The sequence below is a fragment of a genome, unplaced genomic scaffold (genome assembly GCF_019419815.1).
Source record: "Pyrus x bretschneideri cultivar Hongxiangsu unplaced genomic scaffold, Pyrus_bretschneideri_v1 Contig14, whole genome shotgun sequence".
Taxonomy (NCBI): Eukaryota; Viridiplantae; Streptophyta; class Magnoliopsida; order Rosales; family Rosaceae; genus Pyrus; species Pyrus x bretschneideri.
The window spans coordinates 1,696,826-1,722,894 of record NW_025999435.1 but is presented as its reverse complement, the minus strand read 5'-3'; the positions used below and the strand labels follow the sequence as shown (position 1 = coordinate 1,722,894).

The 26,069-nt window shown below is 37.3% G+C and overlaps 3 protein-coding genes and 1 non-coding gene across 4 annotated transcripts; 3 read left to right on the top strand and 1 right to left on the bottom strand.

Annotated features, from left to right (window-relative positions):
• Positions 1–550: 550 nt before the first annotated feature.
• Positions 551–8,505, bottom strand: LOC103962599 (kinesin-like protein KIN-12B). The gene is made up of 16 exons (XM_009375336.3): positions 8,109–8,505; positions 7,094–7,231; positions 6,930–7,013; positions 6,706–6,831; positions 6,549–6,608; positions 6,402–6,455; positions 6,221–6,313; positions 5,600–5,695; positions 5,289–5,431; positions 4,635–4,784; positions 4,408–4,537; positions 3,069–4,313; positions 2,872–2,970; positions 2,632–2,784; positions 1,735–2,532; positions 551–1,064 (listed from the first exon to the last, which is right to left on the bottom strand). Exons 1-16 carry the CDS (start codon positions 8,403–8,405, stop codon positions 753–755), a joined length of 3,978 nt encoding a protein of 1,325 aa, XP_009373611.2. The 5' UTR covers positions 8,406–8,505; the 3' UTR covers positions 551–752.
• A 5,911-nt stretch (positions 8,506–14,416) lies between these two features.
• Positions 14,417–14,520, top strand: LOC125475341. Its single transcript, XR_007256740.1, has one exon. It is a non-coding gene; the product is annotated as a U6 spliceosomal RNA (small nuclear RNA).
• A 339-nt stretch (positions 14,521–14,859) lies between these two features.
• Positions 14,860–15,646, top strand: LOC103962594 (cysteine proteinase inhibitor B). Its single transcript, XM_009375330.3, has one exon. The coding sequence runs from the start codon at positions 15,119–15,121 to the stop codon at positions 15,488–15,490; it is 372 nt and encodes a 123-aa protein (XP_009373605.2). The 5' UTR covers positions 14,860–15,118; the 3' UTR covers positions 15,491–15,646.
• A 1,605-nt stretch (positions 15,647–17,251) lies between these two features.
• Positions 17,252–19,910, top strand: LOC103960359 (40S ribosomal protein S8-like). The gene is given in 6 exon segments (XM_009372817.2): positions 17,252–17,368; positions 17,465–17,537; positions 18,461–18,750; positions 18,753–18,793; positions 19,277–19,446; positions 19,534–19,910. Coding segments are annotated over 6 exon segments (819 nt in total). The 5' UTR covers positions 17,252–17,364; the 3' UTR covers positions 19,775–19,910.
• Positions 19,911–26,069: the final 6,159 nt, after the last annotated feature.

The following is a 26,069-nucleotide window of genomic DNA, read 5'->3' as shown; positions in this document are numbered from 1 at the left end:
ATGTGGTGGATTAGGAGGAAGGAATCCGGAGATGATAACTTTCTAAGTAGATTGCCTCCTCAATTGGTACTCACCATATACAAATTTCCAAAGCCTCCCATTTCTTCGTTGAGTTTAGTTCTCTTAGTTACCTAGTTAAGAGGAATTCATGGTCATCCATTTTTAGATTTAATATCAAAGGTTTCAATTTTTCTTCAATGGTATGTAAAGCTGAGTGATGCAGAAAATAAGTGAATGAGATTAAAATAGATCTACCAGTTTGTCAAAATCAAATCTAACAGCTCAAACATGTAGCATCGAATGCTATGTAACGTTATAATCGACCCCAAAGATTGAGATTAAAACACTAAAAGCACATCCGTTTACTCCGCTTCCTCGATATCAAATACAGGGGTGAGCAACTGCATTTCTTGGTCACATTGCCCATTTCTTTGCAGCATTGGCAGTTATTATGCATATCCACATTCTAGTATATACTCTGAACCAAAAGGAGCGAACAGATTTTGTGTTACTAGGAAGATTGGGCATGAAGAGATCATACATAGCTGGATAAAAGAATACAACCATTCATTCATTCATTCATCTCTTATGAAAGAATCTGATACAGAACACAAAGTGCAGTGAAAAAAAAATTCATGGAAATGGTCGAACCGATACACAACCAGATGACATGCATACAATGGAGCTATTTGACACAAAATGTTACTGGTTTTAAGTTTATACACTGTATATATGACCACTAAATTCGATTTCTATATGTTGCATCGGTCGTAACCAGAGAACCATGATGAGGGTTGGGCGAGTTTTCGCAACTCGCCCTCTTCCCCATTGTAGAATGGTTCAAATTCCTCCCTCCATCTTTGATCACTTAAGCTATGAGGCTCACCTGCATCGTATTTTGCCATATTGGAACCGTCATAAGCAGGTTGGGTTGCTTGTTTGGGCATACGAGACTCGGCAATGAGCTCATTAAGACTGCTGATCTCCTTCTCATGTTTTTTCTTCAGTTTTTCAATCTTCATGTAAGCCTTGTCTGCTTCTTGCTTGGCCTCCATTGCTTGCTTCTGCAGGTTATTGGAAGTTTAATGAGATATCAAATACAAGAAAAAGGCCGTATAAATGGAGGAAGGAGAGAGCAAGCTAATAGTGTCAAAAGTTTACTAGATAACATGAATGAATTCTATGAAAACGAAAAAGATAGAGAGCGTATCTGAAATGATTCAAAACATAAAACTCTCCATCAAAATGCAGTATCTCAGCTCAACATGGTTGCATGTATTGATCTCAGAGAAAAAATTCAATACAATTTCAATTAGTCTCTCATTGTCGGTAAATTTAAGTGTCATATTAGGGTTCTGGCTAATTGGACTGGAAGTTACTACGATTAACCTACAGGTCTTTGCAAGTATTAGTTAAGCTCATAAATGATGGTTTTCTACAGTTCTTTGCAACTCGTTCTGAAGGAGGGAGGGGAAGTTGTTAGGCAGGTAGTTACAAAAGGAGACCAAAAAAGAACAGCATTTGTGTTCCTTTGCGTCATCTTGTGTAATGAAACTTACAAGGAAAATGGTTTGAGATCAAATTCAGAACTTAATTGCAAAGAAAAAATAAGGACGAAAATAGAAACAATTTATCCAATTAGGATGGAAAAGGAAAGTCATTAGAATCCTGAAAGCAAGGATCTCAACCGAGGAAAACGGAAAAGCATCAAAGCACAAACAACTTTTAACACACCTGAGCAGTTGCAACAGCCTCATCTGCTTCTTTGAGTCGCACGAGTAATTCGCCTGCAGCCTGCACAGCTTCAGCAGTATCCCGCAATTGTGCCTGAAGCCCCTTATTTTCATCCCTCAGATATCGCCTCTCTCTTTCTCTTTCTACTCTCAATGCTGAAATTTCTGCAGCGATAGCATTTATGAATTTGGACTCGGCACCCCTGACTCCTGCCTTAGCAGCTGCTTTCTTCACATCCTCCACTCCATCCCGTATCATTCTATGCCTCGCAAGCAGTTGCATATGTTTCTCTTCCAAATCCGCATACTGTTCCAACATCCGTGATTGCCCCTCCATAGCCAGTTGCATTGCTTCCTTGAGCTCGTCTGCACATTTCTTTTCAGTTTCTAATTCTTGCATCGTCTTTTCGGCCAGTGATCTGCTAGCCTCAAGTTCCATTCTTAATTCCTCAGCAAGAGATATCCACTTACTTTCTACCTCATTCCACTGTTGTCTCTCTTGTTCAAGTTTCTGTTCAGAGCTTTCCTCATTTGACTCCGAAATTGTACTGAGAGGAACCACATTTGGGTCACGTGAATGGGTCAACTTCATCATAGAGTTTCGTGTCCGGGCTGATGTGGATGAACAGTCTACATAATACTGTAGCTGGCTTCTTAAATCTTGAATCTCTTCCAACAACACTTCCCTTTCACCCATATCACAAAAGTTTCGTAAATTTTCCAGCTCATCTTGAACTCTTTTCAATTCAATATTTGTCCTTAAAAGTTCTGGGTGATTCTCGTATTTCTCCTTCAAAAGCTGTATGTCATGGATAATCTATAAGCATAAAGACAAAACAAGATCTGGCAAGAAAAGAGAGAAACACACGTAAATGGAGCCTTCATAGACAGTTTATACCTTATACTCGAGTGTGAGAGACACTAGCTCTTCCTCCATGAACTCCTCAGTTGGTAAAACACCATCCATGAGGCTCTCAAGGCGTAGAATCTTATCCTCCCTTGTCTGGGCTATAATGCCATTGCATTCTCTCTCATGCTTGTACTGCTGAACCTGTAAAGTACAGCTAAAAAACGTCAAGCAAACAATAGAGGAAAATAACTGTTGTGGATGGCTGTCAGAGAATTTGGAGAAACCTACCAATCGGTTTAGCTGCATAATTTCAGAAGTTTTCTTGGCACATATGTCTTCTAATGCCATTTCTCTCCTAATAGCTCCAGCTAAAACCTTCTCCACAGCCTGTTCAGTAATGGGGAAAATGTCAAGTAACTGCTGCTAATGAATAAAAAAAATCGGAAAAAATAACTGAAAATCCAGCTTTTCTCTCTTGAGCTTACTTTGGGAACTTGTATCTTGGATTTGTCAGCAGACTCTGATCCATCAACAGGTACCAATTGCATAATTTCATTGCCCTCGACGTCTAGCTGCATCCTGTTCTTGCAATTACTACACATAAACTCCACTGAATCTTCTTTTACTATTTCTTGACTAGTTTGTACTCCCACGTCAGCTTTAGAAACTGGCACAATCACCCTAGACTCTGAAGGTTTCAATGAAAACCTAAACGACGACTTCCTTAAAGCTGAACTTTGGCGGTGACTACCAATAATTTCAAGGCCATGCCGAATGCTTGCTGCCAACTGTTCAGCAGGTGCCGAAAAGTTATTACATGTTTGAGCAGATAGGTCATTTGCTGAGCTCTTTATTGCAGGTTTTGCCAAAGATATGTGCATGCCGTCTGGGCTTAACGTACTCCCACCAGCAAGATCCTTCTGAGAAGCAGTCAACATTGAGGAGGTCCTCAAACTTTTCCTGCTGGCGTTGACCCTGGGTGAAACACTGGGAGTAGGAGACTTTAGAACTTGGGGTGCATCGCATGGAACTATGCTCAGGCATGGAGAAACACAATTAACTAAGCCATTTGAAGAACCAATGCATTCATCTGCAACTGAAAGGCAGCCAGGCATGCTTCCAGGAGGATCAGAGGCTGCACATGAGGAGCCCTTCTCTGCACTTTTGCAGGCTGATTCTTCAATTAGAAAATCACTAATGGAGGACATTAGAATATTTTCCTCCTGAACGGGCTGCATGGAGGTATCTTCCATAAGATTGTGAATATCCGATGCACTAGCACTGGGAACAACTGGGGTGCTGGTACCACATTCAACAATCACGTCCCCTTCTTGTTCAGAGATTCCTTCTTCCATATTAACATCTGTATCAACAACTTGTTCTTTGATACAACCACTTCCAGATGCATGGTTTTGAGGACCTTCAGAGCTTCCAATTTCAACAGCCACAAGTTGTGAATGCGATTTCATTGTTTCTACACTGTTCACATCAGCTCTGTTGTTAGCTTCACTGACAACTGTCTGGTTACTTACTTCAGCACAAAGCCTCTCAACAGCTTCCTCATCAACTTCCATCTCCTCATCACTGTCATCATCGACATGGGGTAATGTCATCGAAGGGTTAAGGCTAGCCTTTAGCATATTCAAACTATGACGAAACCATGCTGCACTGTGACCCCCATTTGAAGCAGCTGGGTTGTTTCCGTGTGCCTTAATCCGCCGTAGTTCATCCTGTCAAATTAACAAGCTCATAGGGATGAATCACATGTTTAATTTGTATATGGATGGATCACAATATTCCAAACTACAGTGAGAGAGAACATACCCTAAGCTGTCGTATCACCTCGCGCAACTGATTCACGTCTTCCTGCATTACTTCATTAACAACTGCCTTGTTCTTGATAGCCTTAGCCCGCTGTGCAAATCTCAATGTACTGAAAGTCTCACTCTTACAGCTGCAAGATTATATCAGTTACTTCCAATTCACAAAGACAGATTAAAAAAAAAAATGCTAAATGTTACTTTCAAGGAAGAAAGGGGCTGCAGGACTACCTTTGTGTTGGAGAAATAGCACAGACCATTGCTAATTTTGCATTTCCACCCAGAGATTCCTGTAATAAGAATGTAAGCCTGGAATCTCTATAGGGAATATGCCTTTGCTTTCCCGTTTGAGAAATTTCAGCAAGAATGTTTATCAGGTTCCTGCATCAAATAATAAGCTGCAATTAGCACAAAAATATAAAAGAAAAGAACAAAATCTCGAAAATAACAAAACTCTGAATCTGAGATAAAATTTCAATGACACGCTCAGCTGAGTATTAAGCTTTGGATAAAGAATTAACACATGATATTATTCTTAGCCATTTAGTTAAACTGATACCACTGTACTACAAATCACTCTATCAAGCTTGTGTAACTTTATGATGCAGCACTCTAGCCAGGTAAAGCTAGGCTCAGCACAGCTTTGTTTCAAGTGTGTAAGCTCAAAATTTGGATTAAGTGTTGGATACAGAATTCAAACTTGCTAGTATTCTTGACCTATTTAGGTATAGTAAACTGATACCACGGTATTACAAATCACTGTAATCTGTAATTAACCTCTGTGCTTCAACCAAACAAATAAATAACAGCTATACTAAATAGGACTTTTAGAAAGCTTGAAACGCACCTATAATGGAACTATGAAAGAAGATAGATAAACCATACCCAAGCTGTGAGAGTGATCGATTGATATTCCCTGCTTCCTTCAAGCGCTCTCCTGCTGCCCCTGTTAACTTCTGACGTTCTGATCCAGCTAGATCAACAAGATTTATTCTGCTGGTTTTAAAGCTTATACCATTTGTCACATTCTACAAAAGTGAAAGTTCATTTTATTCACTTGATGATATAAGTGAGTACCAAAATGAGAATAGATATAAATCTCAATCTTTTACATAAGTAAAATTATGATGAACAAGTTCATTGGGAAAGTATTATGTTCATAGGTCCTGCACATAGGTCCTCAAATCAGTTATTACCTTGCATTGAGATTCAACAACACATGTAAATACAGTATGTGAGCGGGAACTCTCAGCATTGATACTAGTTGAACCTGTTCTCCTGTTTGACAAGCCCTGTATAAAGCACATGTTAATAATAGAATTCCTGAAGAAAAAAAATTTATCCAAGCTCCAATCATTCATCAACAATGCCGTTTTCTATAAAGATTATCTGATTATGTATAAAGCATTGCCACTGGGAATAAATATCTGAAGTGTCGGAAACGAAATCAATACTCATGAGACTCTTCTAATTCATATATTTCTTCTCCCTGGTTATAATCTGCATCCTGAGAACTTTCTTTCATAACACAACCACTTCCAAGTTCCCTTATTCTAATCTACTCTATATTTTTTACTTGCTTAAGAATCCACCCTAAATGCGAGCTACTAGATTGCAAAAATAATCAGGATGTATTATTGAAAATACAAACAAACCTAAATTTCCACATCTTGAAAGACAAAGGTTCCTGAGAGAGAACTATATGTATTCCAGAAACGGTTAAGATTTGCTCAAAAGTAATCTGACAATGTTTCTCCTTAGTATTATTATATGCACTTACACTATGAATATTGTACAGGTGAAATAATAAAGCAAACCTTTATCAAAAGCTGAGTCACATCTTTGATTGTACGTACACACTCCTCGGTGAGATTTTCGACATAAACGCCCGATTTAACATCTTCTCTTATCTAGAAAAATAATGTAGAAGACCTATGAACACCAGCCCACATACTGTACAAAAGGTTGATGATTAAAAAAGACAAATATTCCATTTACCTGAAGGCTTTTTTGATTTGGATCTAAAAGATCTGTGATTTGTTCATTGTATATCTGCAAGCAAGCCGATAAATTAAGTGAAATAAGTTAACAGGCAATTGACCAATAATCAGTCAACCAAAATGAATAATTACGTAATGCTTCTACCTCAAGAAAAGAACAGTGGCACTGATACTTGAGTTCTTTGTCAGCATGCTTGATTTGCTCCTGTAAAGACGAATTCCCAAAAATTGTGGGAAAACTTTAATACAATAACTTTAAAGGGTGTTATCTTAATTTACTAATGAACAAAATTAAAGCTCACCTCATTTAAGCGAGCAAAAAGACGCTCAAAAACACGGGGGGTTAACCCTTGTTGATCACTTGATAGATTCTCATCCATCAATGCATTGGCTGGACCCCACATGGTATATGTCTTTCCGCTTCCAGTCTGATAAATTCAATAACCAAACATATATAACAGAAATAGCATCAGCATCATAACATAGCGCAGACACAGAATGAAGCAAAAGACGAATGGAAACAGACCTGTCCGTATGCAAATACAGAACTGTTAAAACCTGCCATACAATTCTCAACTAGAGGTGCTCCTACAAGCTGGAAAATATCTAGCTGCAATGACAAGCACAACAAAAGGTAAGACTTTACTCCAAATCAGCTATTGAAGAGTACCATTTTGTAAGAGTTCATGCCTGTGATGCATCTGCGTCGCAAACCGAGTCAAACGTGAAGGTCTGGCCATTTATCGACAAAGAGTCACTAGATAATTTCTGCACCATCATATCTCCTTCATCCTTGTCCTTTCGTGGTGGTCGCATTCTCACTACTACCTATACATATTAAGAAAAGAAGAGTAATAAAGAAGATTATTTCGAATCCTTTAGCAGATACTTTTTCGTTTTGTTTTCTTTCAGTGAGCCCTTTTTTAAATAGAATAAGCAAAATAACAGCCATATGGTGAACCAAAGAATAATTAGAGACTAAGGTTAGCATATACGAAGCACTCCTTGGTGGAAAACCGACATTTTCTTTAATTCACTCTCATTCTTAACTAATTATATTTTGATTTTTCTCGGCAGCCAAGGAAAACAAAAGTGGGTCAATAATCATGAACTGCAGTCAGCAATCAAACTGTAACGATACTATCCACTCAAAATAAAAATAAAAATAAAAATTTCAACAAAACAGATTTCGCCAATCTTATGAATTTAAATATATAGAAAAAAGAACAAAAATGTTGAAAAGTGATGAAGGTTAACAATAAGAATTCAATGTCAGTATATAAGAATCGCTCCCTAGTTGAGGTGAAAACGCAATTATCTTTAATTCTTCTGAGTCTTAATGCCTGATTGTTTACTTAACCTTTTATATTTCACAGCAGCCAAACAATCATTTACAAAACCTACAGACAAAGATAGTAGTTGAGATGTAAACATTTTGAAATAGAGGGGATGATGATATCAAGTCAAAATTAAGAAAGATTTCAACAAAAATTACAAGATTTTACAGAGCCCAAGCAGAAGTGATTCAAGAACAACGTGCCACAGACAGCAATCGAAGTGTAGGCAATACAAAAATGGAGAAATCCAAACAATATCAACTCAAAGGATAAAAGATAATTCAACAAATCCCACAAGATTTCTAGGCAACCAAACAGATTTTAGCAATTTGTCAATTTAAAATTTAAAGAAAGAAAGAAGAAAGTACCTGGACACCAGAATCGGAGGTTCCAGCGGCGGAGTTTTCAGTCTGAGAGTCAACGCTGAGCTTCCGCTTGAGAGGGTTCGACGACGGTGGCCGAGGTGGCAATGGGCTCTTCAACTTCGCGGCCGGCGAAGGTTTTGAATCGGAGATCATGGAGCTCGGATCGGACGGGGGAGTGTTCTCCTTGGAGGCCTTGGGCTTCCGAGGTGGCCTGGGCTTGACGGAACTAGGGTTTGGCGACGAGGGAGGCTCCGTCGTCTCCCTCAATATTGTGTTTCTGGGCTGCATGAAGTGCTTCATCGAGAAATGTAGAGAGAGAAAGCGAGGGTTTCAGAGAGAGAGGGTGGAACTGAGAGAGTAGGGTTTGGATGGACAGAAGAGCGAGATAGAAGGGGAAGAGAGAGAAATGAGGGGTAGCCGTTGGAGAGGAGAGAGAAAGGGAAATTTGAATTTTGGGGAGATTTGGGGAAATTGAAAAAGCACGTGAGGGTGGGGTCTTTTTCTATTGAAGTCAAAAAAAAAAAAAAATTGCAATTTGAATTTGTGATGGATCTGGAGCGTCGTGATGGAGTTTTTGGGTAACCCGATGCGCATATGGACCCTTGATTTACTTTCCTTATACATGGACGTCCAGGATCCATTTACAATTATCCAACGAACAAAAAAAAGATTCCTTTGCAACTTGCAACTACGTTTTTATACATGGTAAATAGAAATACAAAACTGCTACCTGATTTTCGAATGCAGTGGATCGAAAAAGAAGACCCTGACCGCAAGAAAGATTAATTATACTTGAGCTAACTTTAAAGAGGATATTATAAGTGGTAGATTGATATGATGAATGAACCTTCAACTCACTGCGTCACACATTCAAATACTCTTTCTTTTTGTAGTTCAATTGAATTTAGTGTTAACTATTCTATCATTTTACTAAATCATTTCTGATTTGGTTGGTTTAGATCACTGTGCAATACTATAAGCCAAGAAAGTGAACCAAAAATGTAGAACGAAAAAATTCAAATGAGAAGATTACTAACGTTTCTCAGTATTAAAATTTGTCAATTTTTCATTTTAGGCAAAAAAATTTGAACTGCGTTCCAAAGAAGATTAATTATTAAAGCCACCTTCCTTCACCAGTGTTTGCAACTAATGGAATATTGATGTGAAATTGAATCAATAATAAGCAATCATGACAGAGAGAGATGGGAGATGGGAGATAGGGGAAGATTAGGGGATGAATTGGGTTGTGAGTTGAACTGAATTGAAGTTTTGCTGATATATGTTGATTTGTACATAATAAATGTAGTAAATAAACTGATTTTTTTTTTTTACGCGCTTGCATTGTATTTCTATTTAAAAATGAATTTTTAGCACAAATGGTTTTTGAGATTGATCAAACTCATCATTTTGGTCTCTTACTTTCAAAATCAATCAATGTCATCCATGAAATTCACCTCACATCAATTTGGTTCTTCCATTAAGATTTCGTCAACTATTCTGTTAGTTTGTATGTGGAATCCACAAATCCCATCAAATGGCGACACGTGAATTACACAAAATAAGGGTTTTTATCGCAAACAATCCTTGACAATGATCTAACTCCTTATTTTGATCCTTGAGTTTCAAAAATCAATAAATTTGGTCATGACTTTCACTACCGCACATCAATTTATTCCCTCCATTAATATGGTCCTAGTAATCCAATTATATGGCCCAACGTGGATCAACTATAAGAAACTATTTTTTTAAGAGTGAACCAAAATAAGAGTATTCTACGCTGACATTTTTCTCCCATCCCACAACCCCAATTGGAAAAAAAAAATCAATCTAAATTCAATAAATTCAAATCCAAATTCAATTCAAATTTGATAGGATTTAGTATTATAACCAACTAGGGAGAATGAGAAGTGAGTTAAGGAGGCCAAGTACTTTAGTGGTATGCCTTCATTTTCCTTTTGAGCATACCTTGATGAAGATGATGATGACCTTTTTTTCTTCTTTTAGTTTTGGTTTTTAGTTTCTTATTTTACTTTTAGTTTTAAATCTTAAAAAAAAAAAAAAAGTTTCATATAGTTAATCCATGTGGTGCCATATGATTGATTAGTGGGACAACAAATATTGACGAAACTTTAACGGAATGATTAAATTGATACTTTAATGGAATGATTAAATTGATACTTTAATGGAATGATTAAATTGATGTGTGGTATTGAAAGTTAGGGACCAAATTTATCAATTTTTAAAACTCATGGACCAAAATGAGGAGTTGGATCAATGTTAGGGATTATTTGCGATAAAAACCCTTATTTTGTCTAATTCACGTGTCACCATTTTATTGGATTTGTGGGTACTACATATAAAATAACAGAATAGTTCATGGAATCTTAACGGAAAGACTAAATTGATGTACGGTAGTGAATGTTACAGACAACATTAATTAATTTTAAAAATGAATGATCAAAATGATGAATTTGATCCATCTTAAAGATCATTTAGGATGAAAACCTTTTCAAAATTTGTATTTAGCACTAGAACTTTCCAAAAGTTCAAATCCCGAATCCCAAACTACTCCAAACTTTTTCAGTACATATCTCCCATGTGAATGTTGTCAATTGTGTTTTTGGCTTTTACTTGATACAAAACTCTTTCCACCTCTCCAGTCCACAGCAGCTTAGCAAGTTGCATGCATGCAATCCCAACGTGGCTGCACTCTCCCTATCAGATCCACACGTGTCGCTCTCTCATACTCTCTGTGTCGTTCAGATAAAACCAAAACCAGCCTCTGCCACCGTGCTCTTCCCCCCATTCTCCATGCTCCATGCTCCGTCAACTGCAGAGACCGAGGCGATAAGCATCACAACAGTAGGACAGAGAATTGAATTATACGAAACTGAGTTTATGCAAGCAGTCCTTTATTAAATAAAAGTATTGAGTTTTTGTATAATAGTATGCGTTCAAATTTTATCGACAACGAGTCTAGCGTTTAATTTAATAAAATTTGTCATTGATAAAAAGAAAAGAAAAACGAGTTTATCCTCATGTGATTCGAATTTACAATATACGTTATGCTTGGATGTGTAAATTTATGCATCCAATATTATCTAATCATGACGTCACAACCACCTTGAATTCATCTTGAGTAAGTTCTTCGCTAATAATAATAGGCAGATGTGATGACTTCCAAATGTAATAACCAATTGTTTGAAGTTATTATCTTCATATAGAAATTTCCACTTCCATTAATATAGAACTAGCCTTCATACACGAGCTCATGCGCATGTAGAAAATATTTTTTGAATCATAGCGTGCTACGTTTGATTTACACGTTTTAAATGTATTTATATACGTAAATTAACAAAGCAAATGAATAATATTAGATTTGCTAGAAGAAACCTCTCATAAATCAATTAAAGCAGCTGAATCTACTAATAAATCGATCTCTATAAAATTTACATTAAGAATAGAGAAAATAATATTTAATAAACAACTTATTAAATCACATTACTAGCTCATTGTGAGGCTAAGCCCACCCCCTCTTCCTTAGTGTAGATAATATCGTTTGTTTAAAAAAAAAAAAAGGAAAAAAAAAAAAGACAATCATTTGACAACTAATTTAATCACATTATTATCCGCGTGCGAAAGACCTTTTTTATAACCGGCATAATGACATACCCCGCCGATGAAGGTCGAAGCATGATGGCCATCACTGTGAGATGACGTAACCATAAGGGTAAGTGATGTGAAATGGTGAATAAATTAAAACTAAATTAGAACTGATTTAAATTAAACGGTGAAAGAGTATGCAGTCGTGGGAAAAACCTACTACAATTATTTAGAGCATAATAGACAGTACGACTACAGTAAGGTAGTCAAAATAGCTAAAGTACACTTATTACACAACAATGGATGAGTTCATACTTCTAAACAGAGATAACATCAAAACTGCCGGAGGTTCCTCGAAGGCCACAAAAAGTACATCTATCTAGGTCTTGGAGGGGTGAAAGACAAAGTTGAGTCGCCCAGCAAAAAAATGTTTGTAAGAAAACCTTTATATTCGAATATGGTAACCCCTCGCTGTAAAACAAGTATAGTTTCCTTAAAACATACTGAGTAAGTATGTAAACAACAGTACAACAACAATAGCTATAAATATGCCAAGTCATGATATATCAAATGCCGCAATAATATAATTATGTGATAAACAAGTATAACTAAGTGCTTATCCATCTAAGCTGACACACGAGTTCGTACATAAAATTTCTGACACCAACAAGACTGGGTACAATTAGTAAAGGACTGTCTCTGGCCCTGGGGCAGAGTACTAACACTATGATGCAGCAAGATGAGCATATACAAATATGTATGAATGTCATGATAGTAATATCCCAACCATATAGCAGCATTTATCACAATAACGATATTTGGCAATATAAGCGTAAAAAATAAGGTAAATACGGATTCATGGAAACTATAATTATATATAGGTATAAAAACAAACTGCTCACTCACAAATATGTCGTCGGATCGTAGCCCCCGAGCCTTGCCTAACCCCTCAAGTCCTCGAGATATGTTTCCCCTATATTCAAAATAACTATTTTTAAATTAATTAAAACACGTATACGAAAACTTAAATAAAACCCTCATAGTTTGCTCAAACCTAGGGTTTAATTATATGAAATTGATCTACTCAACGTCACGGACCTACACAAATTTACAGAAAGCAAATCGAAGGCTGGACGCGCCCTTACGCGCCATCTAAGGCACGGCCATATGCGCCACCACGCGTAGGCAGAAGTTGATGGAGGTCTGACGACCGTTAGAAATATTTCATTAAATCATTAACAGAGATTAACAGCATTACCTGATGCAGTTAGAATATTCCATCAGAGTTGATGGAATATTCCGTCGTCTTCTCCGGTGGTCCTCGCCGGTCGCTGCCGTCTGAACTTGCTGAAAACTGGAAAATTTTCAAACCTTCATATCTTCTTCATTTCTCAACCATTTTTCACAAATTTTATATGGAAATGAAGCTTATGAAGTGTAGAATCACGTTATACCTTCCAAAAGTCCAAAAAGTGGATGGAGGTGGACTAAAAAGGGCTTGAAATATCTGGCCAAAACTGGGCTCGTCGAAACTCGGTTGTTTAGACGTCAAAGCTTCTTCAAAATTGTCCTAGGAGCATCTGGGAGTTGTGAGAGAGCTTCCCCGAGTCCTAAAACGCCATGACTCGGTCGAAAACACATCGATCTAAAACTGGTCCGATTCGGACCTTCCGAGTTTGCGAGTCAAAACTCGTACGTTTTGAGTTTGGTTGGTATGGTTGTGTTCGTGGAGTGGAGATGAACACAATGGTGTGATTTTTGGGCTCGATCTACAAACTTTGGTGCTCATTCATGGCGATTACAGAGAAGGAGAGACTTTGGGAGGGACACAGAGAGAATGCTTTTCTCTTCTTTTTTTCTTCTTCTGATTAGGTGCAGGGAAGTGGGAAGAGATGTGATTGGTGAGAGTGAAAATGGGAAAGTTTGGTTGGTGAATGACAAAGGAAGGCATGTGTTGGGTTAAAAAGAAAATATGGGGGTTTTTTAGATTTCCTACAGTAAAAGGAATCAGAAAATCTATCCAGCACAGTGGTTCTAACACTGATAATTTAATACACACGTGTGTACAAATCTACTTGTTATCCTCATACTTTGATGGAGCATAACTTTAACATTACAAGTCCGATTCGAGTCTAACACGCGCTCATGCGTTCGTAGTGACGAGTACAATTTAATTACGATAGCGAGAAAAATAATTTAAGAACAAATAAACACATCCACGTCACTTGCCAACAAGGGCATTAATGTCAATTCACATACTCGGGGAGAAATTACATAGAAAATTAGGGACGGGTCGTCACACATTGCACGCCTCTTAAGATGTTTTGAACGTGTTTAAAAATAGAAAAAATAATATTGAATGAACTGCTGATTGAATTACATTATTGTTAGCCTATTATGAGGTACTAATTAAAAAAAATTACAAAAAATTAATTATTAAAAAAAGCACTGTTAAAATGACAAAAATACCGTTGCATTATTTTGAGATGCCTTTGAAGTTTTTTTATTTTTGAGGCATTTTTGTCCAAATATTTTTGTCGAAGCTTGGTGACACCAAAAACACTATTCATCTTTTGCGTTGGCTTTATATATAAATTAATGACTCATATAATAATTTGTTTGCTCTCTCTACACTCGAGTTCGAATTTCTCTTTCGCAATTGTAACAATTTTGTAAAATATTTTATAAATGAAAGAGTCAGTGTGTTTGTCCTCTATGAAGGACATCCGATAAAATTGGATGATTAAAAAAAGATTAGCATGACCTCTCCACAAGAATGACAAGCATAAAACGAAAGATTGTCCAATTTTTTTTGTGAATAAGAATTTGTTCACTATATGAGATTTTTGTTCATCAAATTTATGCGACCGACACTTTTAAGATTAGAATCGCTCGCACAAGGTGACTGGATTTAACATAATTCTACATTTTCTAATGTGATTCTTAACAAAATTTCAGAAAATTCACTTAGGCAAAGATGATCATCCGGTGAAGCAGCTACAAAACAGAAAACTATAAGACATGAATTTTGGCTTCTCCAAAAAGCAGAAATTGAAGGGAGAAAAAGGAACACCCATCAAAACCTCTATCCCGTTCATCATAAAAAAAAAAAAAAATATCCCTCAGTGCCAGTCGGTGTGCCTACACGTAGGTGGTTTACGACGTGTCGTTTCCCAGCAAACTAAGACGCGGCACGCCGTCTGTGTTGCAATCCCCACCTTCTTAATTTGCGCGTCGAAACGTCCCCTATTTTTTCCACAATATACCCCAGAAATATAACTATAAGACCCACCAGATTCTGCCAAAACCCATCAATTTCAATCCTCATTCGCAGCAAATTTCGAAAACCCAGAAAAACCCACTAGCAAAGTCGAATCAATATCCTGTTTTCCAACAAACAATACAAAATCATGATGAAAGTTCCGATTTTTGCCCTTGTGATCTGCCTCCTCTTCGTCGCGTCGAATGGGTACGGCGGCATGCTCGGGGGAAGGAAGGAGATCGAGAACGTGAAGACGAACAAGGAGGTTCAAGAGTTGGGGAGGTTTTCGGTAGAGGAGTACAACAGGCAGAGGGGTACCCAGAAGATGGACGGCGGCGGAGAGCTTCAGTTCTTGGAGGTGGTGGAGGCGCAGAGCCAGGTGGTTTCCGGGCTCAAGTACTACCTCAAGGTGTCGGCGGTGAGGAATGGGGTCCACATGTTGTTCGATTCGGAGGTGGTGGTGAAGCCGTGGCTCCGTTCCAAGCAATTGCTCAACTTTGCCCCTCACGGTCGCAAATGATTGATTCGAATTTGGATTCAAAATGCTTGATCTCGAATCTGTGTTTTGTTTCTGGGTTTTTGTTTTGTTATTTGTGTTGGGAATCTGGGTTGTGTAAAATATGGAATGTGTTCATGCAGTTGTATCAATAAATGGGGTCCGCTGTGAATCCGTGAACCGCTTTCTTTGCAAGTTTTCGTGTTTTTCGAAACGTCACGTAACTGTGAATCCGTGAATCCGCATTCTCGGCAGGTTTTTATCTAAGTTCAACGTGTAAGAAACTGTGCACCATGCAAGCCAGAGAAGGACCTCTCACCGCCTCAGCCTTCGCCAAACTCAAAGCACATGCTCCACCCGGACCACCTCTCCAGGCTCCAGCCACAGACCATGATTGACCTCCACCTTCCTAAATTCAATTACTTAACTGAAAAGGCAAAGGCAAAAGCGAGTAGAACCCGTACTTCAACTTCTTGACGGATGTATCCAATATGGAGGCAGATTGTCTGCCCTCCTGTCCTTCCCGGCCTGCTGTCGTCAACGGTCCGCTTCCTTGAGGTACCGTTTGGTACGTGGGACGGGACGGAACAGAGTAGGACGAGGCGTTCCGTCCCACGTTTGGTGCGCCTTAAACGGGTGGAACGAGCTGTTCCACGGGACGAGTTTTGGATGAATTTTCGTTCCACCTCACCCCCCTGGAACGACTCGTTCCACATCCGTGGAACACAAAATTATAACCTCTCCGTCTCCTTCTTCTTCCTCCTTGTTTCCATCCGAGGGCATCTTTGCTCCCGCTTCGTTCCGTTCCGTCTTGTCCCGTCCCGTCCCGTCCCATCCCATTCCGTCCCGTCCCGTCCCGTCTGCATACCAAACGATACCTGAATGAAAGTTGGTCTTCCCGATCCACGAATACTGCCCCGTTGTCCTTTACTTGTTTAGTGACTTCTGTCTGAGGACATCCGGAATTGTCTGTTTCGGTATTAATGCTCTTTCCATCATTTTTTTTATTTATGCGGTCATGTTTAAGCCACGTTAATATTTTATATTAATTTTTTTATAAAAATAATAAAACAAAAAGTAATAGGAATATAAAATGTTAACGTGAATTAATCGTAACCACACAAAATAGGAGGAGATAAGAAGTGCATACAATTTGCCTCCATCCAATATGATGGTAATTGAAAATGAAATGTTAGAGATGGTCAAATGTAGTACAAAATATAAATGTTTCTATAATATTTAAGATATATTGACAATATCTGTCAATTCTAATTTAAACATAAAAAGTTTTTATTTTTATTTTTTAAAAGGGATAATTGATGAAAAGTTATGGTTATCCATCATTTCGAAGGTTGAGAAAATTCATAGAGTTTAAACGTTAGCTCATTTTTATATTTTTATCTGATAACTACTGTATCCACATACTCACCATCGTAAAATGTATATTATAACCAAACATGAATCGGTATTTTCCTATCAAACACGTTTTAAAGGTTTTTTTTTTTTTTTTTTTTTTGGCTTAAAATCATTCTCAAATTAAACCAGTGCACACATTTATAAAAATATGAATCTCTACTCAGGAAAAATATTTTATAAAATTCGCACAATAACATTTTAAAAGTCATAAAACTATGTTGTTTGTAAGTTACCGAACGGTTCGAAATTGTCGGGTGGTATTTGTGCAATTTTTCAAGAAAAACACAAGAAGGAAAAAGGAAAAATAAAATAAAATAAAAATAGCCACCTAAAAGGACGAAAATATCCTTCAGGCTCGTATAATCTCCCTAGGGTTTTTGACAGCCACCCTCTTTAACAGAAGAAGGTTTCAGGGTTTTACTTTAGCCGAAGCGCGGAGGAGAAGGAGGAGGTGGTCTCGCCGAAGCTCTCACTCCGGAACCATGGGTACCACTCAGACCCTCTCTCTCTCTCTCTCTCTCTCTCTTCCTCTCACTCTCTCTGTATGTGTGTCACTGGTTTTGTATATGTGATAATATGCAGGTATCTCACGTGACTCGATGCACAAGCGCCGTGCTACTGGAGGCAAGAAGAAGGCATGGAGGAAGAAGAGAAAGTAATGCTTTCTACCTTCAACCCCATTTCTCTCTCTGCTTTACTCTTTGATTGCTTGTTAATTTTCCTTCATTTTCTATTATTTTCCCTCTGTAATATTTTTTTATTGATTTGTTATGTTGTAATTAGGCGACAGATCTGTTATTAATCGTAAATTATTTCTGGGTTTTTCGTTGTGGTCTCCGATTTTTTGTGAGTATGTTGGTGCCCGCATTGCATTGCTCGGCCAATTACTGGGTTCTATGTGGTAATTATGATTAGTGCTTGTCTTAGAGAATGTGATTTGTATCTTAACTTCTAGATATTTTTAATTGAAGTCTCGCTCATTTTTTTATTCGAATTTGTTTACGCTGAAACACCGTGTTTCATTTGTATCTTAACTTCTAGATATTTTTAATTGAAGCCTCGCTCATTTTTTTATTCGAATTTGTTTACGCTGAAACACCGTGTTTCATCTGTTTTGATTTTTCGGGTTGGTATGCTTTTGTGAGGTTTAAAATTTTGCTACATGGCTCTATCTATTTCGTGGTATCTAGGTTTTACAATTTGGGCGCATAAAACTTCAAAAGAATCTTAATTTTAATATGTCGATTCTGCCGTTGAAGAATTTTGGAGTTTGTTAGTCCTGTTAAACATTCTCATTTGTTTGCTTAGTCGAAGCAGTGATATCGCTAGAAAGAATGTGAAATGAAACGTCACAGGTTTTCCTTTGGGCTTCCCAGGAAGAGAATAGAATAGGATAGAACCAGCGTAGATCTTGAATCCCATTGGTACTGTGCATGTGGCATTGCCTAGAATGGGGAATTAAGAGGGAATTTAACCATCTAGGATTTTTGAGGAATAAAAATGTTGATTTTGCTTGAAAGATGGACAATTGTAAGGTTATGAATTTTTAATTGTTTCTCATTCTTTGGACTTAACCAGGTATGAGCTCGGCCGTCAGCCTGCAAATACTAAGCTCTCCAGCAACAAGACTGTAAGGAGAATCCGTGTGCGAGGAGGCAATGTCAAATGGAGAGCTCTCAGGTTGGATACTGGGAACTTCTCGTGGGGCAGTGAAGCCGTTACTCGCAAAACCCGTCTCCTGGATGTTGTATACAATGCGTCAAACAATGAGCTTGTTAGAACACAAACTCTGGTGAAAAGCGCCATTGTGCAGGTGGATGCAGCTCCATTTAAGCAATGGTACCTCCAGCATTATGGAGTTGAAATTGGTAGAAGAAGAAGTCTGCTGTTGCTAAGAAGGATACCCCAGAGGTAAGCTTTTTGTGAATTCAGACACCTTTTGTTTGCTACATTGGGCGCGATAATTTATTGACCCTCTACTTACTTACATATCATCATTGTCAATGTAGAACAACCTGGCTTGAAAATTAGTATTCACTTCTGAATGGTTGCACGGACTTGTAACTGCACATAGTTGTTGAATTGCATTGTGAGGGTAGTGAGGTTAGCTTTGAGAGAAGCATTGATAAGTGATGTCAAATCTCACTGTCCTATTTGGTTATAATAAAAACACAAATGATGTCGGTATGTATTGTTAGGGCCCATCAAGGTTTTTTCAGTAACTTATAGGCGACGGTGTGTATGTGCATGGTTTGTGAAATAAGGATAAGTGGTTTCGTATAGGCTTTCATGTTATCACCCTGTCCGTTGCAGTTCCTACTTTGTATTTGTTAGTGGATGGTAATTTTATATCATTATCACACTAACTAGTTCTATGTTTATATGTACAAGCAGGAAGGAGAAGGAACTACAGAGGAAGCAAAGAAGAGTAATCATGTTGCCAGGAAACTTGAGAAACGTCAGCAAGGTCGCACTCTAGACCCCCATATTGAAGAGCAGTTTGGAGGTGGGAGATTGCTGGCTTGCATATCTTCCCGTCCAGGCCAATGTGGCAGATGTGATGGGTGAGTCTAAAAACTCGTGTTACTATTCTCTTGAGTTGTATTCCTTTGTTTGCATCATCTTATTTTGTCTTGCATACTTTTCGTCAGGTACATCTTGGAGGGTAAGGAACTTGAGTTTTACATGAAGAAGCTCCAGAGGAAGAAGGGAAAGGTGCTGGCGCTGCTGCATAAACAGTTTGTTGACAAGGCTCTTTCTTTTTTGGCTTTCGATGAGATCCGTTTTAGTTGGAACCTTTTTCATCTGTCTAGGACATATATGTTGGTTCCCTGTGTGCTAATGCAAATCTTTCGAGTTTTGCTTGGCATATCCGGTATTTCAAGATTTTGACAATTTTTTATACCTATTACTAGTCATTTAGTATTTTTATGGCGCGAGCCGAAGCAAACTGGTGTAGTGAATGTTGAGTTTGGTGGATCTGGATACAATTCAATCCGGAGTTTTATGAACTCTAAATCTTGGTGTTCGAGCGCTGTTTGATCTAACCCTATTGCAGAAAATTAGGTTACTTTAGCATTGAAATTTTGTTGATCAACGATGGTGTGCTGAGTTTATTGTGTTTCTTCGATATACTAGGTTTACAGGAACTTTAACGAAAAACTTTCGGTGCTGTTCACTTTAACGAAAAATTACATTTTTACATTAAAAAGTCAATCCTGGTATTATTCATTTTATCATTTATTTTGTCCTTATTGTTAAAATTCAAAGTGTTCAAGCATTTTCATTAATTTTCCTTAGTTTTTCTATTTCTTTCGTTGATGCTTGTTTGCAGAGTATGTGAACTAAGAAAGCAGTTTCTGCAATGCATGCAGTTTCTTTAGACGATGCCATTCTGGTAAATGACCTACCATGTGAATTTTTACATGAATTAATTCGTCGTTACAGTGATGGTTCAAACAAGCAGGCCACAATTTTTCTCACCACTGGCGAGTGATTACTTTTTAACTGGCAATTTTTTTTTCTTTCTTTCAATAAAACGATATTGGAGGGTTCATGATTAAATCGTACAATGAGTTAATTATAATTTAATAGGCCACGGTTTTAAGGTTCGACATCCTAAAACCGAGTTAATCTCACTTTATCTTTTGATTTGCCTCACTTTTGTGTTCATGTTGGCAAAGATTTAACAATTTTAGAGGTTTGCGGCAGTTTGAAAATTTCTTACCTCACCAAACAAAGGCTCATTACTATCAGCAAGACATGAAATGTCTCGACTACCATTTCATTCGACGTTCATAATGAAAATGGGATGAAATGACTCGATTTTGTTGTTTTATAGGCAAAATGAGACAAATTCAATTTAAAAATATAAATTAAGACGAAAAAATAATTTTAGTGGGAAAATAAATCAAATAGCAAATTTGAAATCGAAATTGAGAATTCTCACGGACAAACAAAAGCAGGATAGTACCATTAGAGCCAAATAGTAAGAGACAATTTTGAGGCAAATCTCTCGCCAATATTGGTATTACCATCGGGATTCGGGTGGTGACTTGTTCTTTTTTGGATTGATCGGGTTGATTTGAGATTGTTGTGCTTTTTAAAAAAGTAGTTTAATAAAAAATTGAAACATTAAATGTAAATTTGGTAAAACAAAAAAAAAAGCTTTTTTTTTTAAAGAAAAAAAAACTGCTGTCATTAACAATATAAAAGGATAAAAAAGTAGAAGCATAGTCTACCTTACTTTTTTTTAAAAATGTCTTTTTCTATGACCGTTTAATGAAAGAATGGTGATAAACCAACCTCAATGTCTTATTACTTTACCCCATTTTTTAATAAAAAATTTAGTATTAATTTTACCCTTTTATAAAATGACATCAAAAACCAGCACAAAAAAGAAAAAAAAAAAAAAATCTCTCTGCTCATCATCCCTTCAGTTGAATTGAGAGATGTAGGGTCGGATTATCTTGAAAAATGTGCCCTCAATTATGGAGAACGTGAATTTGATAATTGAACCAACTTTATTGGAAAGGACCCAATAGAGCATATTCTCAAAATTTCGTTATCATGCTCCATTTTCAAACTTGGAAAAAATTGAAACAAAAAAGACAAGAGGAGTGAGAAAATCCGCTTTGGCTCGTCTCTAATCACGCTAGTGGTCCTTTTCTTCCCTCCCCTTTATTCTCTCCCTGGACTTCTCTCTACCTTTATGTCACTTCTTTCTTCCTCAATCTATAACACCATCATTTCATTTCTGTTCATGTCCTCTCTCTCAAATTTCACACTCGTTTTCGAAGGTGTTTAATCATTTAATTTCAGTATTTTTGCAAGTGCAAGCAGAGGAGGAAGGGATATATTATAGCATATATATTAAAGGTTATTTTAGAAAGGCCTAATCAGTTAAACGGTTCCTGTGGTGATAAGGTAATCGGAAAGTAGCCATATGGTAAAAAAATTAGGATTTAAACCCTCGTGATGTAGTCCTTTAGCAAATTTAGTTCAAAAGTAATTTTTCATTAAATGCTCGTTAAATACAAGGGTAAAAACGTGTTTTGATATATGCACCTTCTTCTTCAATGTTCAATGTCTGCTCTCTCTAATAGTGTGAAAATTTGGGGAATCTGAGTCGTTGAGAAGGTGGCTAAGATGAATTTGAGCCCCGCCCACCCAATTGCTGTTCTAGACTGAGGTTGCCCACCTTTGTTGTATATTTATGTATCCAGGTGGGAACAGAGCTCACTGAGACAGTCGTCACTCGGACTGGGAGAGGAGCCGGGGCGCTGGAGAGTAATTGAGAAATTAAAGTAGCATCAAGTCTTCAACTTAACCACCACCGCCAGTGAAGAAGAAAGGACACATTGATTTGATTTGATACCAAAAGTCCCTCTGGAGTTCTCTTTAAACCACTCCCGCCCTCCCCCAAAACTCCCCATTTTCCACCCACGACATCTCTCTCTCTCTCTCTCTCTCTCTCTCTCTCTCTCTCTCTCTCTCTCTATATATATATATCTGTTTTGTTCAAAATAAAAACTAAGGAAAATGACTTGAAAATTTTGAGTTTCAATGATAAAGACAAAATAAAGGGTAAAGTGAATAATACCAAAATTAACTTTTTAGTGTAAAAATATGATTTTTCGTTAAAACTCCCTCGTTAAAATCCCAATTGTTGTTGTAAAAGATTAATGTGAGGTTTAGTTTAGTTTAATTTTTTTAGCATTATCAAATGAATTATTAGTGTTTCGAGATTGCATTGCGGTTTAATCCATGAATTTTTGGGTTGATTTGTTAGTCCCCTTCATCTGTTATGTGCATTGGTTGTACTTGTTTTACAAAAAGAGTAGAGTGGTTCTACTTGTTTTACAAAAAGAGTAGAGAGACGAGGAAGGAGATAAGGAAGAAGAAGGCACACGTCAATGTACATTTTTACCCTTGTATATAACAGATATTTAATGGAAAAATTACTTTTGGACTAAATTTGCTAACGGATTACACCACGAGGGTTTAAATCCTAACTTTTTTTACCACGGGGGCTACTTTCCGATTACCTTATCATCACGGGGATCGTTTATCCGGTTAGGCCTTTTAGAAATAATAGTGGGTAGAAAAATAACATTTTTGTTATAAATAGGCAAACATTAGAGAGATAACCTTTGCTAAGGACATGAGCGAAGCGAGTGCAAAATATTACACTGTAACTTTAGTAGCTATAACACAAAACGATGGTAGATAAAGACAGGGAGGGAGAGATACTAATATGATTTCTCCAGTTCTTTCTTTCATAGTGTGTATTTTGATAACACACGGAGTACTCTATTTATAGAGGCACATCCGTGATATACAAATGAGGGAAATCATTGCTCCTTTTGACAATATCATACCTCCACTATTAATTCACTATTCTAAAGTCTTCTCATCTTTTGCCAAATGCATGTGGGCATTCATCCCACTAATTTTACAACAATTTTAATTTTTTCTTCTTTTTGAGGTGGGTGAGATTATAATGTGGGTGGAAAGATAGGATATTGTGGTGGATTTAGTAACACTCTTAATGAAATTTTCAAATAGCAAGTGTAACCCCGCATATTTTACAAAATTACAATCTTCGTCCTTATATTATTCTCTTCGGCAATTTTTTTTTAATACATCGATATTTTTATACGAAATGGATGGGGAGTTCGGTTAAGCCACACATTGGGCAGCCCAACATGTTCATAGCAATTTTATATAAAAGTTTACCAAACACTCAGACATTCTTTAACAAAAAAAAGTTTACCAAACATTCAACAACTTTATTTTACCATTGTTTATTCTCACAGCGCATAAATAGCTTTATTTATTTGTTTATTTAAAGTACATCAATATCAATGACGAATTTGAATCACATTATTGCGAACTTATTGTGAGACGGTCATGCCAAAACATGTAAACCTTTGAATCAATGAACTTTTGGTTTATGACAGTATGTGATTTAATTGTCTTTATGTATGTATAATACAATTCACTCGACAAACCACACAACTTCTCCAATATATGCTTTTGGGTATCATTGGAGGCAATGCATAGATACTCCACATTTTCTACACTTTTCGTTTCAATGTGGTATCTATCTAAACATATGTCTTTTAAACTCAACAAATTTCAACTAGATTGAGTAGTGTACAACGCATTTTGTATGGACAATATTGTTCCATTTGGTAACATGATATGGGCTTTTCCTGAGCCTTCAATTATATCTGATTGGTTTGATATTGTTGTTACCCTTACTTTAGTAAGCATGAAGCTTGAAAAATACTTTCGATCTCGAAATATTGTATGTGTGGTTGCACTGTCTGCAAGACAAATATCTCTGTCATTTCTCTTGTTTTGAGAATAACCATAGTTTTTATCCATGTTGTTTGAGTAAAGGGGATCATGGTTAAAAACAATTTATTGATAATAAAAGGAAATCGAAATACCACTTTTATTGAATTGAAATGCGAGTTTTAAACTACAAGTTCAGAATAATAAAGTACATCAAACATAAATGATTCAATTGGACCGATACACTTCATTCAGTCTTTCCACAATGAAGTCTGAGACATCTAGGTGGATCATGTTCAACTGGCCTGACAAGTCAAACATTGGATTAGTTATATCCATTGGTCTAGCCTGGTTGAGGAAATTGGTCTCGACACCATTCTTCTTGAGGGAGGCTTGATATAAATCTACCAGATGTTTCAGGGTACGACAGGTACACATTTAGTGCCCATTACCATCACACCTATGGTAGGCTCCTTCAGAGTTTCTAGGAGCATTGTTCATATAAGCTTTGCCGTTGTGGCGATTTACATTTTTGAAGTTCGGACCTGAATTATGCCTTGGAACCTGGTTATGAAACCGGACGTCATGATTCTTGCATTTCCCGTTCTACCAGCCTCCTTTGTGGCCACATCCTCGTTTATGATTATTGCCACTAGAGGATGTTGCATTCACTTCGAGGGAAGCAGCATTCACTTCTGGGAATGGTGAAGATCTAGTAGGTCGGGACTGATGATTTTTCATCAAGAGCTCATTGTTTTGTTCTGCTACCAGGAGCATATATATCAGCTGGTTGTATTCATTGAAAGCTTCATTCTCTATATTGTTGCTGCATGAGCACGTTAGAGGCATGAAAGGTGCTGAAAGTCTTTTCCAGCACATCTTCCTCATTGATGGTTTCCCCACAGAGCTTCATCTGGGAGCTAATTCTGAACATCACAGAATTGTACTCAACCATTGACTTGAAATCCTGGATCTTTAGGTGAGTTCACTCATAACGAGCCATTGGAAGAATCACCGTTTTTTGGTGATTGTATTTGTTTCTCAATGCCTTCCAGAGAGCTATTCAACCTTTAGGTACTCGCTTTTTAGTCCTTCATCAAGGTGGTTACGGATAAAAATCATGGCCTTCGCCCGATCTTGAGAGAATGCACTGTTTTCTTCCCTAATGGTTTCTCCAAGATTCCCTGCCTCTAGATGGATCTTGGTATCTACTACCAAGGTAAGGTAGTTCTTCCCAGTAATATCCAGGGCAACAAAATCAAGTTTTGCCAAGTTTGCCATTTTCTTTTTTGAAAGAAAAAAAAGATGTGTAAGAACTTGCAATAATATGTATTTCTGGAGGACTATAGTGTTAGAACTTCTGGTTCTTACAAATTTTCATTTTGATTTTTAGGCCAAAATGATAAGTACTCGAAACTTTAGGCTCGAGATTTACATGATTAATGAGGAGGGCAATTGTACCGCACCATTCTCATTGAAACAAGCATAGGATGAGCGATTATTCCGCGCCACTCAAATAGCAGGAAATTTAAATATGTAGAGCAGGATGTGCGATTATACCGCACCACCTAAAATTGCAATAAAATTAAATCTACAGCTCAAGATGGGCGATTGTACCGCACCATCTTTGATCGCAGTAAAATTAACATAAATAAATACTGGGTTAGTAATCAAGAACCACACCAAACAATAAATCAAACATATAAGTAATTGTTAAATTGAGAACGAGAAGCAGGCATGGTGCCAGCAATTCTCCGCGAGGGTACATCATGTGGGTGAGGCAGATGAGGAAGAAGAATAGGAAAATCCTTGGAGGAAGCATTTTTTTTCGGTGAAGGGAGATGAGAGCTAGTTAAGGTTAGAAAGTCGTGCTGATAACGTGTTA

Excerpts from the sequence above, each read along its gene's own strand:
- LOC103962599 (XM_009375336.3), bottom strand. The coding sequence starts at position 8,405 with ATGAAGCACTTCATGCAGCCCAGAAACACAATATTGAGGGAGACGACG. Across the intron at positions 4,785-5,288 it reads CGATCACTCTCACAGCTTGG|GAACCTGATAAACATTCTTG; the intron begins GTATGGTTTATC and ends TATTTGATGCAG. Across the intron at positions 4,314-4,407 it reads AGGTGATACGACAGCTTAGG|GATGAACTACGGCGGATTAA; the intron begins GTATGTTCTCTC and ends TTAATTTGACAG.
- LOC103962594 (XM_009375330.3), top strand. The coding sequence starts at position 15,119 with ATGATGAAAGTTCCGATTTTTGCCCTTGTGATCTGCCTCCTCTTCGTC.